The sequence below is a fragment of the Polyodon spathula genome, chromosome 10, assembly GCF_017654505.1.
Source record: "Polyodon spathula isolate WHYD16114869_AA chromosome 10, ASM1765450v1, whole genome shotgun sequence".
NCBI lineage: Eukaryota > Metazoa > Chordata > Actinopteri > Acipenseriformes > Polyodontidae > Polyodon > Polyodon spathula.
This window is the reverse complement of record NC_054543.1, coordinates 5,987,387-6,005,802: the sequence shown is the minus strand read 5'-3', so window position 1 is coordinate 6,005,802 and position 18,416 is coordinate 5,987,387. Positions and strand designations below refer to the sequence as shown.

Below are 18,416 nucleotides of genomic sequence, written 5' to 3'. Positions count from 1 at the left end.
AGGCATATGCTTAGAAATATATGTTGTAATCAAAATTGTTCGCAGCATATTTACGGGGTCCAATTTTCATTCTGCTTGCAGCAATACAGTTTGACAAGGAGAATAAAGGTGCAAAAAAAAATGGTAACAGACGACTCTTGATCGGTTTTTTCCAATGTAACTAGGACATACTCCACTAAAAAGTGATCTCCTTGTGCCAAACAGACCATCATGCAAGAACTAAAATGTGTTGCTTGTACCATCAAGGTTGCAATGTGTTATGCCACTCGTCGGGAGTGAGTTTTTCCCTGAACTAAATGTCAATTGAAGGTTTTAAAAAAAAAAAGCACGTAAAGCGATTACACCTGAAAACCTTTGCAGAAATGCAAAAGACGGTTTATTTATTAATGTTCTTCTGCAGGATCGCTACTGCAGCAGTTTCTAACTGATGACATCACCAAGCCAGCGAGAAGCCGCCGCCCATTGCGGCTCACACGGAGAGTGAGTACCATGTATCTTGTAGACTTTTTGGAGCCGACATGGTTAACGCAAGGATGCAGTTTCCCAAAGTTCTCTCCTCTGGAAAAAACAAAACCAAAAAAAAACTATTTGACATGAACAACGAAAGACGTCGCTCCTGATAGGAAAAAAAAGGACTGTCCAATCAGCTTCAGCAAAATCGATCTGTGACGCGTGACGTAGTTGTACCGCCCCCTCCCCCTGTAGTGGTTTATTTTGGCTTCTCGGTTCTGCTTGTCGGCGCCATTAGAGATAGGCTGAAAGATTGCTTTGGAAATGGGGGTTCAGATGGTTTGAAATTGGAAGGCGGCGGCTGATACGGAGTTATTTTTTGACGTGGGTCGAGCCGCTAGGTTTGTGAGTTCAGGGTGGGACGGGGAACCATGTAAATAAAGGGGTTCGAAAATAACGAAGGAGTGAAATCGGATTTGGAAAAGCTTGCAGAGGTCGGATACTGGGCTGCCTGGGGGAGAGTTGTTGTTGTGGTTCAGAATTGGACAGAGGAATATAAGCACAGGAAAAGGTAAGGCCAAAGGAAGGGTAATAATCTTTCTGCGAATATACCGTACAAGTGGAGCACAATGTCATTGCCTTAGTTAATACATTAAAAGCGCTACCATTGTAATTTATTTTCGAACTACTGTACGCCTAAATGGGACACCGTGTTTTTATATTATTAACAATTGGTAACCATGTCACCTGACTGGCCTGTAGTGTGATTTTGTACCACTCAGATTGCCATATACACAGGTTGAGGTTCTTTGCAGAAAGTGCATTAATAATATGCTGGGGGGGAAGGGGGGGTTAATAGTAATAATCCTCCCATTCAGTGATGATACTTGTACAATCTGTGCCATTAGTGTAGTGGTACAATGCGGGTGCCAGCCTCTCTTCTACTAGTGTTTTAATAATTGAAGGAAGTAAATAGTGTTATCTTTTGTTTAGTGTTTCCGCAACCTCATTCATAGGAGCCAGTGTTAAGGTAGACCATTAATAATGAAACACTTACCTTCTCGAATCATTTCATTTAACAATTTCACTTTTAAGTGCAGGCATTTATTGGTAAGTTTTTAATTTCCTACTTTTGATAATTATTTTCTCATTTGTATGATTAGTGCATTAAGATTCTTAAGTGCCAATTACATTACATTGTGGTGTGTTATATTATGAGAGGAAAAAACGAATGAGTATGAATAACCTTTATCATTTAAAAATGTTCATATTCTCATTCAAGTTTCAGACTTACTGCAAAAAACATTTTGGCATTCTAGTACAAAGTTCTTTTGTCCTTCATACTTCATTCAGTACCTATCCTTTTTCAGTTCCTTTAGAAACAGTATCCTTTTTCCAGCTCTTTACTGACAGAGCTGCATAAAACATTAAAAGACTTAACAGATTTATAAATTATAAAAACTTTAATTTAAAGGGTGTCTGTTAATAGTACATTTTGCACTGTAGTGTCGCCCTGGGGTACTGTATAAGGTGGAATTAATAACCTCTACTGCAAGTATGTCACCTCTTTGTTCAGTTTGGCTTCAGCTTTTCCCACCTGTGTGTTGTGTGTACACAGATATAAAGGAATTCTATTTGCTTCATGTTATATGCATCAGTGTTTTTTTTTTTTTTTTTTTTTTTTTTTTTAACAGTCCTTTCCAAATGTCTGTCCTGTAAGCAAACTGATAACGTGAAGAATGTTGCAGTGTGACTGAATCTGACTCCTGCACTTGCTGATATCACTGTTTGACATTTAGCCTTACAGTCGCAGCAAATTCCATATATCTATATATATATATCTATATATATCTATATATATGAGTGATAGCCTGACTAGTTATGCAAACAATACTTGGTTGTACAGTATACACTGTAGGTATATTTGGGGGGCGGTGATAAGCAAGCTAGCAATCAGTTCATTGCACAGCAACCTTGGCACCAGACTGATTTAAGGACTGGTTAAAGCTTTGACATCTGCTTGGTAGCTGCAGGATACATGCTTTAATTTCATTTCATTTGTAAATTTAGCAATAGACCTATAAGCAGTATCCATTTACTTTCCTGTATGAAATACAGGCAGATTAATATGTGTCCTGAAAAATTCTCGATGTAGCATTTGCATCAAATTAGAAGTGTTTTATTAACTTTATGAAATGTTTTGGGGGTGTGGTGGTATCTTGACTGGCACCCTATGGAAGGCCATTTGAGTAAAAACATTTTTAGTACATGTTTTAATATTTAGTACATGTACCGATTTAGACCAGTCAGATATAGTTTGTTATAAATAAATGTAAATGACCCTACAAATTTTCTTCGTAGGGGTCTGCTTATTTTACAGTAGGACCTAGTTGTGCCAACATTGTCACTTGTAATGACTTTGTATTCACAGCGTAATTACAAGAGTAGCCAGTCACTTTCAGAATAACATCTTTTCAGACAGGAAACATACATACTTAAAAAAAAAAAAAAAAAAAAAAAAAAAAAAAAGACAAGAAAATTGTAAATATGACGACGAGAAATATTCTTCTATGGTGCATATGTACATTTTCTGAGTTAACAGGCGTCCCAGAAAAATGGAGACTGCCCCAGTTTTCAGCCCTGATTTTTATTTTTGTCCTTGTTATTGTACTTGCATTAAAAAGTTTAAATACTGTACTAAACTATAGCAAGGAATTGTTTTGGTCTGCTATAATCACAACCAATGTTTAACTTAAATTACTATTGGGTTATTATTTGACAGTGACACAATTCAGTTTGTATTAGCAAGGTACCCAGCTGTTTATTATTATTATTATTATTATTATTATTATTATTATTATTGGCCCCATTCATTTGCCCTGTATCAATAATACACTGCACAGCAAATCCCAAAGATTGCTGATGTAGTGTTTAAAATGCATCTCTGTTTTTACAAATGTGAAATCTTTGAGTTATTAATTTGCATTTGATTTCAAAGTTCTTTTGACTTGCTTGCATTTTCGATCTTTCACGTAACTACCATTTTTGCTCTATATTTCAGTTATCAGTCTGATAGTATTTATTGCTTTTTTAAAATCCGCTAGGTGTCTGAGAGAGTAACCAGCAATGACGGAACTTGGGTTAAAGTGGGCCTGTGAATACTGCACGTATGAAAACTGGCCGTCCGCAATCAAATGTACGATGTGTCGTGCACAGAGACCCAGCGCCACCATCATTACAGAAGAGCCCTTTAAAAGCAGTCCCGGTGTCGATGGCAGCAGGGAGTGGGACCCCACCAGCCCGGAAGGCGGGAGCAGCCTTTTAATTTGCCCGGACTCCAGTGCTAGGCCCAGAGTTAAGACGTCCAACAGCACAGAAATCCCCAGTAAATGGTCATGCCATATTTGCACTTACCTAAACTGGCCCCGTGCAATAAGGTGTACCCAGTGCTTGTGTCAGCGTTGGACCAGAAGCCCTACAGAGTCCCCCCAGTCCTCAGGTGCAGGTTCCAGGCCAGCTCCCCCTCCCGTTGACCCCTGTGAGGAATACAATGATAGGAACAGACTGAACACACGAGTGCAGCATTGGACTTGTACAGCTTGCACCTATCAAAACTGGCCCAAGACCAGGAAGTGTGTTGTGTGTGATCACCCTAAGCCTAACAACACTGAAGCAATAGAACTGGCAGACTCTGAGGACCCCTCCTCAGTCATTAATGAGCAGGACCGGGCGAGGTGGAGGAGTAGCTGCAGCGGAGGCCAGAGAAGGTCGCCCCCCACCTCCAAGAGGGAATCCAAGGTTAAAATGGACTTTCAGCGGATTGAGCTGGCGGCTGGGGCAGGTGGCAGCAAAGAGGAATTGGCGATTGACTTTAAAAAGCTAAAACAAATAAAAAACAGAATGAGAAAGACAGACTGGCTTTTTCTCAATGCTTGTGCAGGTAAGTCACTTTAAAATTAAAATAAAGCAAATATGGGACGCAAGTGTCCAAAAAATACTTATTTGAACTGTTTTTTTTTTTTTTTTTTTTTTTTCTTTTTTTTTTATATAAATACAATGGCTTCTTTGATACTAAAACTGTCTGACTGCAGGGATTACGTAATCTGCTACTGTTGGAACAAGATTTAATCAGTATCTTTTTAACTTCTGTGGGGTGACAGTAAATACTATTCTTTCATGCTGTGGGTGTTTATACTACATTTGCAATTAATGTAGAGCTACAGTAAAGTGTATTGTAAGATATGTGAGCTTCTTTTTTTTTTTTTTTTAGGTCAATTTTTTTAAAACAAGGATCAGAGCTAGGTCATTGGAGTAATTCATGAAATAACTCCTATCCTTTACCCTTGAGTTGAATAGTATGGGATAGGAGGAGCTCTGTATTGTATTACAAAAACAAAGAAAGAATGGCATTACTATTTTAGTAACAGAGAGTGGGCCCTGAGTGAAGTGTGATGTGCAGTGCATCCTCATTTCTATGGGATGCTTTTGTACCGTAGTCAGAAGATCACCCTGCCCTTCACCAAATGCAAATTAATTTAGATGTTCTAAATTATTTAGTGTAAGTGATCATTTGTGTGTTGAATGCGTACACCATTGTGCTCTGAACACTGTTGGAGAGAAAGAATAATGCCTTTGTTGGGTGCTACTGTGTGAGCAATTCTGTAGGAGCATACAAATAAATCTGGAGCTGGCTTGAGAACATCTTTACGTCTTAGTATTGTGGAGGGTGGTTCAAGCCTATAGCAAGTAACAGAGACATACTGTGCTATACAGGAGTATACACCTCATAGCCCACCTCAGATCAGCTGAAGTCTAGGTCTTTGGTTGGCTGCTTAGTGGCAACACAGTTTTGTAAACGGTGCAAGCTGTACATGACATGCAATCTAGACTAAAAATAACTTTTAATATGTGCCCATGTCAAAAATAAACAGATGTACAGAAAGCACTGAATGCTGACCTTAGTTCACCAACATAGTTTGAGGACACGTTAAAAACATGTCGGGTTGTGGCAGTATGGTATAGTATTTATCTAGCCTTATATCCTCCCAGTCTTGTGCCTGCTGGCCAGTACCATCCTACGAGATGGCAAGGTCAAGCTTCCCATTATACTGGGAGAGTGAAGGTACAGTATTCTCCTGACACATTGTTTTCCCAAGATACCAGTGTTTTAATCCAGTTTGTCCAAAGTGATATTCGTTTTTTTGTTTGTTTTACCTTTCTAGTGTAGAGAGGTATGTTAATTTGTTTTCATTTATTCACTAACATTGACATTACCTTAAACTAAACTAGGCAGGGTTGTGTTCAAATTTTATTAAATTGTGGATTCTAACTGTCAGTCTTTTTTTTTTTTTTGTGGGAGTGGGGGTGGATTGGCCTAGCCATTTCCACATGGGCATGAGTCTATCTAAAATCAACAATTCATGGAGACAGCAGTCTCTCGATCAGAGAGGTCAAATTTACTGTCTGTGTGTGCCTGTAGGGTGAGAACGGAAAGCTAATTAAGCTAATGGTTTATTGGTCAGGAACTGAAGGATAAATGTCTCCTACATTGTATTTGCACTTGCCTTGTCTGACCTTGAGAGCACTACATTCATTCTTTAGCACTTTCATTATGAACCTTACAGCGGAAAGCACCGAAACACTATTTTGCAACAAATAATTCAAGTTCTCATAAATCTCTTACAAGTACAGAACTATCAAGAGACGCTGTTTCCTATTAAATTCAACTGAATTTCATCCTTTGTTGGTGCCTCTGGTTTCCAGGTAGAAAAACAAATTGAAACCAATAATTGCAATAAACCCCAAAGCTTATTTTTCAACTCTTCAGTGCACATTACAAAGAGAACTCTTTTAGTACTCTGATGGTTCGCTGTTTTTCAGGGTTCTAGTACCCGAGTGCTCCAAATAAAATGATTAGCAAGCGCTTGATTCGATGCACTTGAGTCAATTAATTTGCAAAGCAACTGGCAGAAAACACTGGCACAAATCTACCAGTCAAAATGATGAGTTGAGAGAGTTCAGCATGTTCATCACTCCCCCGCACTGCCCCACCACTGCAGCTTTACCTTACTTTGTTTATTCCCTACCTGTAGTACATATTTTGTGGTTTTATATAGTTAAACAGGCCAGTGTAATTGTAAAAGGAGTTCCTTAATTTGGATGAAGGGTTTTTCTGTTTTAGTACTATGTTTATATTATATTATATTATGTCTATATAGTCCCCCCCCCATGTTTAAAACTTTTCTGTCTTGCCCTACTAATTAGTTTAATTTTATGGTCTGCAAGCTGTCAAGTGCAGTTATAATGTTCTTAGGAAACTTTGGGGCTTTTATTATCCATATAACCACAATCAAACCCCCTGTTCAAAATATTTTGGCATCCTTGATGCTAAAATCTCCTGTCTTCAGAAATAAGCAGACTATTTTAAAAAGCAAGATATCTAAGTTGTGCATTCCTAAGGCTTATACAAATGTGTAATGTGTGCATTAGTAACCTGATGCTATTTGTACACAGTGTGTGGGTGTCGCTAGTCTGAAACCAGGCACACTATGTTTGGGTGTTTAGGATTCTCTTGGCAGCTCATGCTCATCATGGTTGCAAAACATTTTGACATTCTTATTATCTCTGTAACTGTTTCTGTTAGTACAAATCTTTTTCCTTCTGATGGTTATTTTTCTCTGTGAAGGGTGTGTGTGTGTCTGTGTGTGTGGTGGGCAGCTTGGCAGGACAATGCCCAGAATGAACATTCCTTCTGCAGAGTTCTTAAGGGTATTGAATTCTAGGTTTTGGTGATCTGCATGGACATAATACTAGAAGTTATATTTATGATAAGCATATGGTGAATACTGGTTGTGTGGGCTTACTCAAACTGCATTGTTTGAGTGGAAGTCTGAGGAGAGACTCCAGCCTATTTACGGAGTTCAGCATTTTTTGCTTATCTTGCATCCCTGGGTTCTTGTATTGTTCTTCAACCTAAGGTAGGGAAAGCTTAGATCTGTTACTGATCTAAAAAAGTAAGAGTTAAGGAGAATGCCCTTAAGTCTTAAGTAGGAGAGGGGCAGGTATTTGTTACATATGGTTGCAGATTTAAAGTCACTGTTTATCTGAGTAGACCTATATGCTTTTATTTTGTTGGTGATCTATCCTATCCTAATTCTGCATGTTTGTAAACAAAATAATAAAACACCTACATGTACAATAGTTAGCTGTTTTGCTGTATAGATGCAGTATAAATTAGAAAATATCAAACCATGAAATTGGATTCTGTTTAGAAGTCCCATAATGCAGTTGCTACTCCAATGTGAATTTTCCTTGAACTTTGTTGGTTGGTAACCAGTTATTTACATTGAGGTGCATGTGAGTTCTTGTTGATTTAACAGAACAAGGCTAAGTTTGTTAATACATTGTGCACTAGATCTGTGTATGATTGATTGTTCTAGAAAGGGGTGTGGAAAGTACAAATGTTGTTGTTTCTGTGATAGTTTCTGCAATAGTACATTTTAATCCTGTTTCAGACAGTGACACAGTATGATGGGGATTCTCTCTCTGTGTTGGATCACATGGGTCAGAAGTTCCTCAGTGAGGTACTGTACAGCATCAGAAAAGTGGAACAGTGCACGCTCATTCTAACACTGGGTTTAGATAATACCATAGAAGAACCTGGAAGCTATTAATAGAACTATCATGCGTCATAACTTTTTTTTAAAATTGAGAACACATTTTAATTTAAAATTAAAACTAGATTCTGGTACTAATTTTATAAGTGTATCTTATCTTTATAGATAGATTAATTTAAAATGTGCTCTCCCTGCATGAAAAGGTAATTTATTAATGTATTTTATGCATATTCTGTTAGGTGTTGTGGAAGGGGACTTGGCAGCAATAGAGGCCTACAAGTCATCGGGAGGTGATCTTGCAAGGCAGCTCACAGCTGATGAAGTTGGTCTGTTAAATCGTCCTTCTGCTTTTGATGATGGTTACACGCTGGTACATCTAGCTATCCGCTTTCAGCGTCAGGACATGCTGGCAATTTTACTGACAGAGGTAAGTTGCTGCAAAAAATAAAGTAAGTTCTGGTTAGGATTACAGCATCTGCCTTGATATTTTATAGTTATGGATGGAAATTTATCATTTGTGAGCTTTTTATGTCATTGGTGCTTGGACCAAGAGCATCTGGTGAAAAATTTGAGGAGTATTGTTGTTTTCTTTGTATTATCCTGTAAGATGTCATTGTTAGAACAAGATCTCCAGTTATAGATTTAAGACTTGACCATATCCCTGGCGTCTGTCTGCTATTTACACTTTTACATGTACTATATTGAGAACAGGTTATCAAATTGTAAGTATTTTTTTTGCTTCTACATGGTATGTTTTTGTGGAGTTTCTTTCTGGGTGCTCAAACAGTGAAATGATTTATCCTGGAAGAGCTATCCTACGCGCAACACGGGTTAAGATGTACTAGAATTTTGGCAAACACTTGACTTTGATTGGTTGCTTTCTCATAAGTGACTTATAATTACAATAATAGCAGTCCATGTTCATGCTAGAGCGACCACAAATCGCAGCTTCCTTTGCTTCTTTGTTTATTCTGCTGGGTCATGATCGTATGGTCTTAAGGAGGTCTGAGTTTCAGGATTTTGATTAGAAGGTATCTCAGATGCCATGGTATAGTTCTACTTAAACAAAGTAGTTGATTGCTACTAGCTGTAGGATTTTAGCAGGGCAGAAACTGCAATTTAATAAAATCCCTACACACACAGGGTGGGGGTTGGGAGGGAACCACGCTCCAGTATATCGTACTTCTGATCAATTAATCCCCCAACCTAATGTTTGATTTCAGGTAATCAAGAGATTTTATGCTTGTGTCTCTAAAGAAGGTAGAGTAACGTTTTAAGATCTGATGACCTCATGAGTTTATTTGTTGTTTTTGCCCTCTGATTATAAGAACACTCTCGTTTACTGTAAGAATATGGCCTGGCTATCCCAGTTCTCTGTTGTGCTGACTACGAGCGTGAGGAGTTCATCCAGAGTTTAAATCCCTGCTTTAGATATGATTGAGTTCTAGACAGAGTTGCAGTAGCCCTTTTCTGTGGTCTACTTCAACCCCCCCATTTGCCCATGCAAAAACTTTAAATGTTCCTGTGGATCATTTGATGGCCCCTGCCGTGCTCGGGAGAAGGGGTAAAATAATGAACGGTTAACCAGTCTTTGACATTCCATTCGTTGTTGTAGTCTGGCATTGTTCCAAAATATCAACTGTAAAGTTTTTCCTTTAATAATAATATTTATTTCTTATCAGACTCCTTTATCCAAGGCGACTTACAATCGTTACAAAATATCACATTACAGATAAGAGCAGTTATACAGCACAGTAAAATCAGTAGCAAATAAGATCAAATTCAAATAAGAACAAAATAAAGAATGTAGTCAATTATTACATTTAATAGCGGGTTCTGGTAAGAGCAGTTACAGTAAAAATATTTGCTTATATGACTAAAGTCCAGTAAGAGCCCGTAGTATGTATGATATGATAAGTGGATGAGAATGATTTCAAATAAGAGCAGTATACCTACAAGTAAAATCAAATACAAGAGACAGGAAGTAGTTATAGTTAAGAGCAGTCGTAGCATGCGGCAAGGTATGGAGCAGTTCAGTGCAAGTACTGGAATAACTGGGTGCCATAGTCCAATATAGTCAAGAGTTGTGAGGTTTACAGATGCTGTCTGAACATGTGTGTCTTGAGGAGGTGCTGGAAGTTGGTCAGGGCCTGAGCAGTCCTGATTGTTCCACCACTGAGGGGCAAGGGTGAAGAAGGAGCGGGCTCTGGAAGCAGGGGAGCAGAGGGTGGGGGGTACAGCTAATCTGCCAGTGGTGGAGGAGCAGAGGGGGCAAGATGGGATGTAGGGAGAAATGATAGTCTGGAGATAGGAGGGAGCAGAAAGGCGAATACAAGAGTTTTGAATCGGATTCGAGCAGTGTTAGGGAGCCATTGCAGAGAGCAGAGCAGCGATATAGCGTGGGAAAAATGAGGCCGGGAAAAGACAAGGCCAGCAGTATATTTTTGGATGAGCTGGAGCGGACAGGAGGCAGTTGCAGTGTCAGCCTGAACTAGAAGCAGAGTGGAGTAGTCTGTGAGGAAGGGACGAATTATGAGTTTGTTACCGAGGAAGAAGACAGGGGTGTGCAGAGTAGAGATGTGCTCAGAGTAGTCGAGGGAGGGGTCAAGGGTGACAAGAGATGCCAGTAACTTGTTGTTGACATTTGTACATATAGCCCTTCATTGAATAACTGTTTCCATTTTAATTTCCCATTTCCCCACTTATGGCTGCCAGGTTGTGTGTTGGTCCGATTTTGTCATTTATGGCTACCAAGCCCTTTGACTTGTGTTGCAGGTCTCTCAACAAGCTGCAAAATGCATCCCTGCAATGGTGTGCCTGGAGCTTACAGAACAGATCCGCCGTGAGATTGCTGCATCCCTCCATCAACGCAAGGGAGACTTTGCCTGTTACTTCCTCACTGACCTCGTCACCTTCACTTTACCTGCAGGTATGTTAGAAATGACCGGTTGTTTTGAGTACTAGAATTGGTTGGGAATTGGATTCTGTATATCGATTACACGATTAGGTATCACATCGTGCAAATACTGTTGTGGTCCAAATCTTTCCTTTAAAACCTTGCAGCACTTGGTTTGTTTTACATGGTATAGTGTTTAATTTATTACGTCTTTATTTAAGATGGCTTGTGTTGACATTTGGGTTTACTGTTCAAAACATTGCTGGAACACATTGAAATACTGACTAAGCTGTGTTTTATTAAAGTAATCATAACAACATATGTTTTTTTTTATTAAATAAATGCATTGTTGCAATCTCTTTTCAGATATAGAGGATCTGCCGCCTTCTGTCCAAGAGAAGTTATTTGATGAGGTGCTAGACAGGGATGTACAAAAAGGTAAAAATTATTTCTTTTTCCTTATCTTCTGCATATTTTTCATTGTAATGCAGTGGGGTTGTAAATCATTTTGGAGAATTGTGTACATGGATAAATATGACACAAGCAGTTGACTTGCCCAGTATCCTACAGTCGGCTGTATTTTTGCTTCCCAGTTTTTCTGTAACCCTAAGCATGTTTCTTTACCATGTAATACCAGTTAAAACATACACACAAACACAAATCAGCCACTTAATTTAAATTAAATGCATATGTACTTCTACTTTTTAAATGGCACTCTCCACTGGCATTGTGATGTGAAGAGTCTGGTAATATAAAAAGGAATATTACAGTATATTTAAGACATAAGGTAACTGCTGTTTTTACCTGTGGCCAAACTTGGTTTCCTAAGAAAATTAAAGTCTTTACCGATTTGTATATGCAATATATATTCCTATTTCAAATAGGTTAATTAAGTATTGGAGCATGTAAGGATTTCCTCTCCATTTACTAAATTACTTTCCTCCAGTGGGGAGGTGGTTTGTGTTTTTTCCACCCTCGCTGGTCTCGTTTAAGTCTCTTGTGTCTGACAATCCATTTATCTGTTCTAAATAAAGAAAGTTGAACTCATTACGGAATCCATGAAATTTAGACTATATAAAAAAAAAAAAAGGCAAATTTCTCAACGCTACTCTGTTTTAAAGATCGCTTATCTCCAGTACAATTATTCAGAGAAAGTAAATTCGTAACAATCGACTCCGTGCTTCCCTTGTCTGGTGAAATAATAAAAAATAGAGAGAGAATTAAATTCTAAATACTGAAATGTATTTCTCAGTAAGTCGGTGAAATTCAGTGCTTACTCGGCATATTAACACCCCGCCTCTGCTCACGAATGATTGGACAGCTGTCAGATCTTTCACTTTCCCATTGGCTACTCACTCGCCTTTAATTTTCGTGCAGAATACCATGACCGCCCTCTGCTTGCTTATGATTGGACAGCTGCGTAAAACTTGGCAGATATTTGACTCTCCTATTGGTTAAACATACTGTCAGTACCTGCAACTGAAACAGACAGTTTATGTCCCACCCAATTAACTTATGATTGGGCTACCGCAGAGAAAATGCAGATATTCAATTGGTTGATCTTATCGCAGAGTACGTACAAGCACAACATAAGCGAGCAGCACTGTCAACAGACTGCTGTGAGGCTTTCGCTGGAAAACATGTTTTAAAGCTTTATTTGTTTTCCCCACGCTATACCCGCCAGAAATGTGTTCAGGACCAATAATTTAAGCACAGCTGCCACGGGCACAATAGCCTGGCTTCGCGGGCACCACTTTGAGGACCACTGCTCTATACAGTATATGCAAAACTTGGGTATGAGATATCTTTGACTGTTTTGGGTCTTGTGGTATCATTTTTGTGAAGTTACTTTTTTTTTTTTTTTGTTAGAACTGGAAGAAGAGTCCCCCATTATAAACTGGTCCTTGGAGCTTGGAACACGACTGGATAGCCGTCTGTATGCCCTTTGGAATCGCACAGCTGGGGACTGCCTGCTAGATTCTGTATTGCAAGCTACATGGGGCATTTACGACAAGGACTCAGTTCTGAGGAAGACCCTCCATGATAGTTTACACGACTGTTCACATTGGTAAGACCTTTTACATTTCAATGGAATTAAATTCTTATTCCTTGTATGAATAGGGTTAGGCATGTATAACACAGACACTTGTAACACATACAGATGCCCTGGCCTTTGACAAGCCCATAGTTGGATAATGGGGGAAGAAAACGGCACCTTGTGTTTTTTGGGTTACTGTTGGTTTTGATGACCTTTGACTTCCTTGTGGTGAATGGCCTGGACAGTTAACTTTTTAATGTAACTTAAGTGTGTTCCAAGGTCTAATTAACTTAGCCTGAAATGTCCCTATTGCATTAATAAAATATTTATAAGCATTTAAAAACATTGTAGGTTCTACTGCCGCTGGAAGGAGTGGGAGTCCTGGTATTCTCAAAGCTTTGGTTTGCATTTCTCTTTACGGGAAGAGCAGTGGCAGGAAGACTGGGCGTTTATACTCTCTCTTGCTAGTCAGGTAAGTGTGTGGTGGTGGTGGTGGTTGGGGTTTACATAGGCAGTACTTTGGCAGAAAGGGTGAATTTTTGAAACATCAAAAAAATGCTAAATAAATAAAAACAATGTGTGCTTTTTATTGCACTCATTTTCAACAGCACAGGATTTACCAAAAGTTCTTTCAGATGTGACCTGGATGCTTTTCTCCTACAGAAGCAACTTGGCTCAGAGCATTTTTTTAATACTTCCTTTGGCTGGATGGCTTCAGCAGTGCTGGAAAGCATTTAACCTCAGTAATATCTATTGATGCAGTACCTTTTAATCATGTGTATCTGAACGCTGTTGCATTCAAATTGGTGGAAATGTATTCATCACAGACGTAAATGGACCAGGATATTCAGAAATGTTGCATGCATCCTAGCTTTGCATACACCTGGGTCCTGTTACCAGGTGTGCTACCAAAATCTGTTGCCTGATTTTATAAGACATGTTTTTGTTTTAAAATTTACAAGAAACTTGGCGTACACACAACTTTGGTCTACTGAGTTCCTTAAATTTAACCTCAGAATTCCGAATGAACGTTTTGAAGTTATAGATGTTTTAGTTTCAATATGGGTGTGTTTTGCTGCCAATGTCTGAAATATCATTGAGGCAGTTTTATTTACATTAGTCTGGTGGTTTTTGGTGGTTTTATTAATTTTTTTTAAAGCACCCTAGAAGTGAGAGTGCTAGTGTTTTAAACTTTGAGAAATGTTCACTTGTTTTTTTGTTTCTTAAAGCCTGGAGCCAGCTTGGAACAGACTCATATTTTTGTTCTTGCGCACATCCTTCGTAGACCAATCATAGTTTATGGAGTAAAGTATTACAAAAGTTTCCGTGGGGAGACATTAGGGTACACGCGTTTTCAAGGTAAGCTACTTTATGCCCAAAACTGTAATATTGTGCTGATAAAATTAAGACGAAGAATGTATAAGATTATGCTTAAGCTACAGGTTTTAGGATGTTTTAGCAAAAGTGCACCTTTCAACACCTCAGATCAGTGTCATAGGTGGTTTAATAACTTCATGTACAGTACTGCATCATGTTGGAACGCTAACTTCTTTAACCTAAGTCGAAGGCCAGTTTGTACAAAGCCCATGTCTGCCACTAGGAGTTTCAACAGGCATGTCTTATCACAGCAATAAGTCGGCTAGTTTCTTTAGTGTAATCACTGGAGTTTGTGAGGAAAGACATCAACTACATAGAACTTCGGTCCTTGGTTGTCATCAGTGACTCCTTGATTGTTATTTGGGGGGGTGGGGGTTACTTTACCCACTTAATGTAGTACCGTTCTCTATCCTCTGGTGTTTTGACATGGAATGATTTGTCTTTGTTCAGACACACAAATGTCCAGTTTTATACTTAACCGGATATACCAGACAAGGTTTCTGAATTTGCATATGCAAAAACAGCTAGCTCAAAATCCTAACTCTGTACAATGTGTTATGTCTGTAATAATTTAGCACAGTGGATACACTGTAATATAAATGCAGTACATTTCATGAGGTACATGGTGGACTATTTGTACTGATGATTTATTGTGTACATACTATTAATAGTGATGGAAGTATTTGATTTTGACTTAAGGATTTGTATGGATGTTTCCCCCTTGTCAAAGGCCCACAAATGGATTTTAGGACTTTTCTGTGCACTGAATTTGCTTTGAAAGTTGTTTTATTTAGCTCACTCTTGTTTTCTTTGTTAAATAGAATATGTGTTCTAGGTGCCAGTCAGACAGTATTGATCAGAAATGTTTAACAGAATATCATTGACCCTGAAGATTATTATTATTATTTTTTTATTCAGGTAAAACTCAATGATTGTTTTTTGGCCTACACCAATCGTCTTTGCTTTAGGCTGGCACTGTCCAGAACAGATCGTAACATGCTCTTAGCATACCCATTTTTCTCTGTAGGTGTGTATTTGCCTTTGTTGTGGGAACAGAGCTTCTGCTGGAAAAGTCCAATTGCTCTGGGTTACACAAGGGGCCACTTCTCTGCACTTGTTGCAATGGAGAATGACGGTTATGACAATCGAGGTGCTGGTGCCAATTTAAACACAGACGACGATGTTACAGTTACCTTCTTACCCTTAGTCGACAGTGAGAGGAAGCTGCTGCACATACACTTTCTATCTGTCCAAGAGGTAAAGACAAATATCAATTAAACATTATTAAACTATGTCTTGCAATTTATATATTAAAAAAAAGTAAGTTTGCTGTAGGCTAGTGAACTCGCGTGACTGATTTATGGGTGGGCTGGGATTCCAGAGGGGGGAGAACATGGTTGATTTGTCCAACAGCGCCCAGATAGAATGTCCTCATTTTAATGTTTTGTTGCCCCCCCCCTCCTCCTCCTATTTTTTCCCCCCCTGCAGATTGGGAATGAGGAGCAGCAGGAGAAGCTGCTGCGAGAGTGGCTGGACTGCTGTGTCACCGAAGGCGGGGTTCTGGTTGCTATGCAGAAGAGCTCCCGTCGGCGAAACCACCCACTGGTGACACAGATGGTGGAGAAGTGGTTGGATCGTTACCGCCAGATCCGCCCCTGTGCATCTCTCTCGGACGGGGAGGAAGATGAGGATGATGATGACGAGTGAGGAGAGGGGACCTGGAGGAAGACCAGAAAGCGCCATTTCCATTTGGTATGGAAACAGCGAATCCTGAGGGACAGCTGTGCACATGTGAGATGGCCTGTCACCATCTAGAAGTAATGAAGAAGGGTCCGTCTCTGGCTGACGCTGTAGGAGGATGAAACAAACAAATACACTTGTACTGTGCTGAGAAGTAGGACTGGGTTGTAATGAAATACAGATTCTAATTTACTGAAATGTTACTGAGGAGCTACAAGAAAAAAAAAAAGCTTTGTTTTATTTTTTCCAAATGTAAATCTTTATCCATAAATGTACTGCATGTGGTTGTGTGTAAGAAGTTGTGTAATAGGAAAAAATATACCTGCTAAATTTATATTGGTTTAATAATATGGGCACTTACAAAAGCACAGTTTTTTAGAATGGCATTTTGTTCCTTCTGGATTTATTTTTATTCATTTTTAAAGCCTAAAAAACACATTTATACTTTTTTCTTCTTTTTATGTCCGTATCACAAATGCCACATCAACATCACATCTGTACAGAGAGATTACCTTTGCAAGTTACACATTATGAACACCCCAGATACAGCGCACAATCATTTTAAATAAACCTTACAAGAATAAAAGGAAATCTTTAAGGAACAAACTGGGAAGGAATTATTTTTCAAATGTATCATTTTGACTTTAGTACAAAATTATATTGGAATGAAGAGAAAAATGATTGACATGTTTTCTGATGTTTTATTGTTTCACTTATGCCCCTCCTGAAAATCCCTGTGTTTTTGCAATATGTAATTGCATATATTTAAGTGACCTACAGTACAGAGGAGCTACTTTATTATTTTGTCCCATTTGTTTTTCCCTCCTCAACCCACCAACCCCCACTTTTGGTTTTGAGCAGATGTTGTGGTTTTGTTGATGGTTTATTCAATCTTTATGAAGAATTTTATGTTGCACAAATACATATTCTTGCTGTGAGAACTGTTCAAGTTTACTTCTGTTATTCATGTGTGTTTAGTACCTCATTTTGATGTTACACAGGTGCTTATTCCTGGGGGGGGTGGAGGGGGGGGAGGTTCACAAAACAAACATTACAAAAACAAATGCTTTTACATTAAATTATCACTAATTTACTGTAATGTTTTTTTAAATAATAATTTAAAGGAACAGACTACTAAATGTATTGATTTTTTTTAAAGATCTGAAGCAAATATTTAATTAAGTTTCTTTTGTTTGAGTTTACTTCATTGTACTTGTAAATATTTTAATTACTGACCAAGACAAATACAAAAGTGAGATCAAACTATACATTAGTGTGGTTAATGGGTGGTGTCCAAAGTAAGTACTGGCAAAGGTCTGAGCATTTTAATATAGGTTATGCTGACACCAATAACAATTTTTACATTCTGCTCTTCTGCACAAACGAGCTAGAACTACCAAAATAGCCTGCTTTCAGAATGATAATGTTCCTTTTCTGTTTTAGAACAGTGTTTTTTATTCAGTCTGGAAGGTTGTGCTTTCTGAAAGTTTTAATTTTATTAATTACAGGGGCAATTGATTTGTGACTGGGCTGCATGGTCACTCATTATTGATCTATTTGTGTTGGTGATTTGAACAATACTGATTAATAAGGTTAAAGTACATTGGAGGCTCATTCACTCATTTGCAGTATATAACATACATTATGCAAGTTTGCCTTGGAGCACATTGACATTCTTTCTAAAAGAGTGAAGTGGTTAGAGCAGCAATAATATTGGGCAAAAATACATTCTGATAAAGGACTTGTATTGACAGGTAATCTAATAACTTACTGATACAATAGGTCCACTGTCTACCGTATAAATAATTTGTCCTAATTCATATGTGCTGCTGTTTGTGCTTATGAGAAGATGTTGTCACCAGATACTGAACTAAATTCTTGATTAATCCAAGCCAAGAGCTTTACCCACGTAACTGATTTACCTGAACCCTGCTGTAGACACCACTTTAAGAAAGTGAATCTCTCTCTCAAATATGTATGTATGTACTCCTTGGATTTTCTTAATGACTTCTTGCAGTAGTTTGTACCTGACGACCAGGTATTGCCTGTTATGTGCCCATATGTCCACTAAAAAGGTGGGCAGAAACCACTTATTTCATAATTGCTGACCTTGGCTAGAAGTGAAAAGTTTTATGTCCCATTGTAATTTACTGTGTTGCCAAATTATCATCTTGTTTAAAATGACATTAAACAACCCTTCCCGAAATGGACAAGGAGTTATACAGGTGCTGCAGGGAGTACGGAAGGGTTATGTATTGCACGAATAGTGCGTTTTGCAGAATAATACAATAGTTGCTCT

The 18,416-nt window shown here is 38.5% G+C and overlaps 1 protein-coding gene across 1 annotated transcript; it reads left to right on the top strand.

The window, feature by feature from the left end:
• Positions 1-713: 713 nt before the first annotated feature.
• LOC121321745 (ubiquitin thioesterase ZRANB1-like) lies at positions 714-17,061 on the top strand. The gene is made up of 10 exons (XM_041260868.1): positions 714-1,021; positions 3,555-4,390; positions 8,306-8,493; positions 10,842-10,995; positions 11,329-11,400; positions 12,832-13,030; positions 13,352-13,472; positions 14,230-14,359; positions 15,405-15,634; positions 15,866-17,061. The coding sequence occupies exons 2-10, from the start codon at positions 3,577-3,579 to the stop codon at positions 16,082-16,084; spliced, it is 2,127 nt and encodes a 708-aa protein (XP_041116802.1). The 5' UTR covers positions 714-1,021; positions 3,555-3,576; the 3' UTR covers positions 16,085-17,061.
• Positions 17,062-18,416: the final 1,355 nt, after the last annotated feature.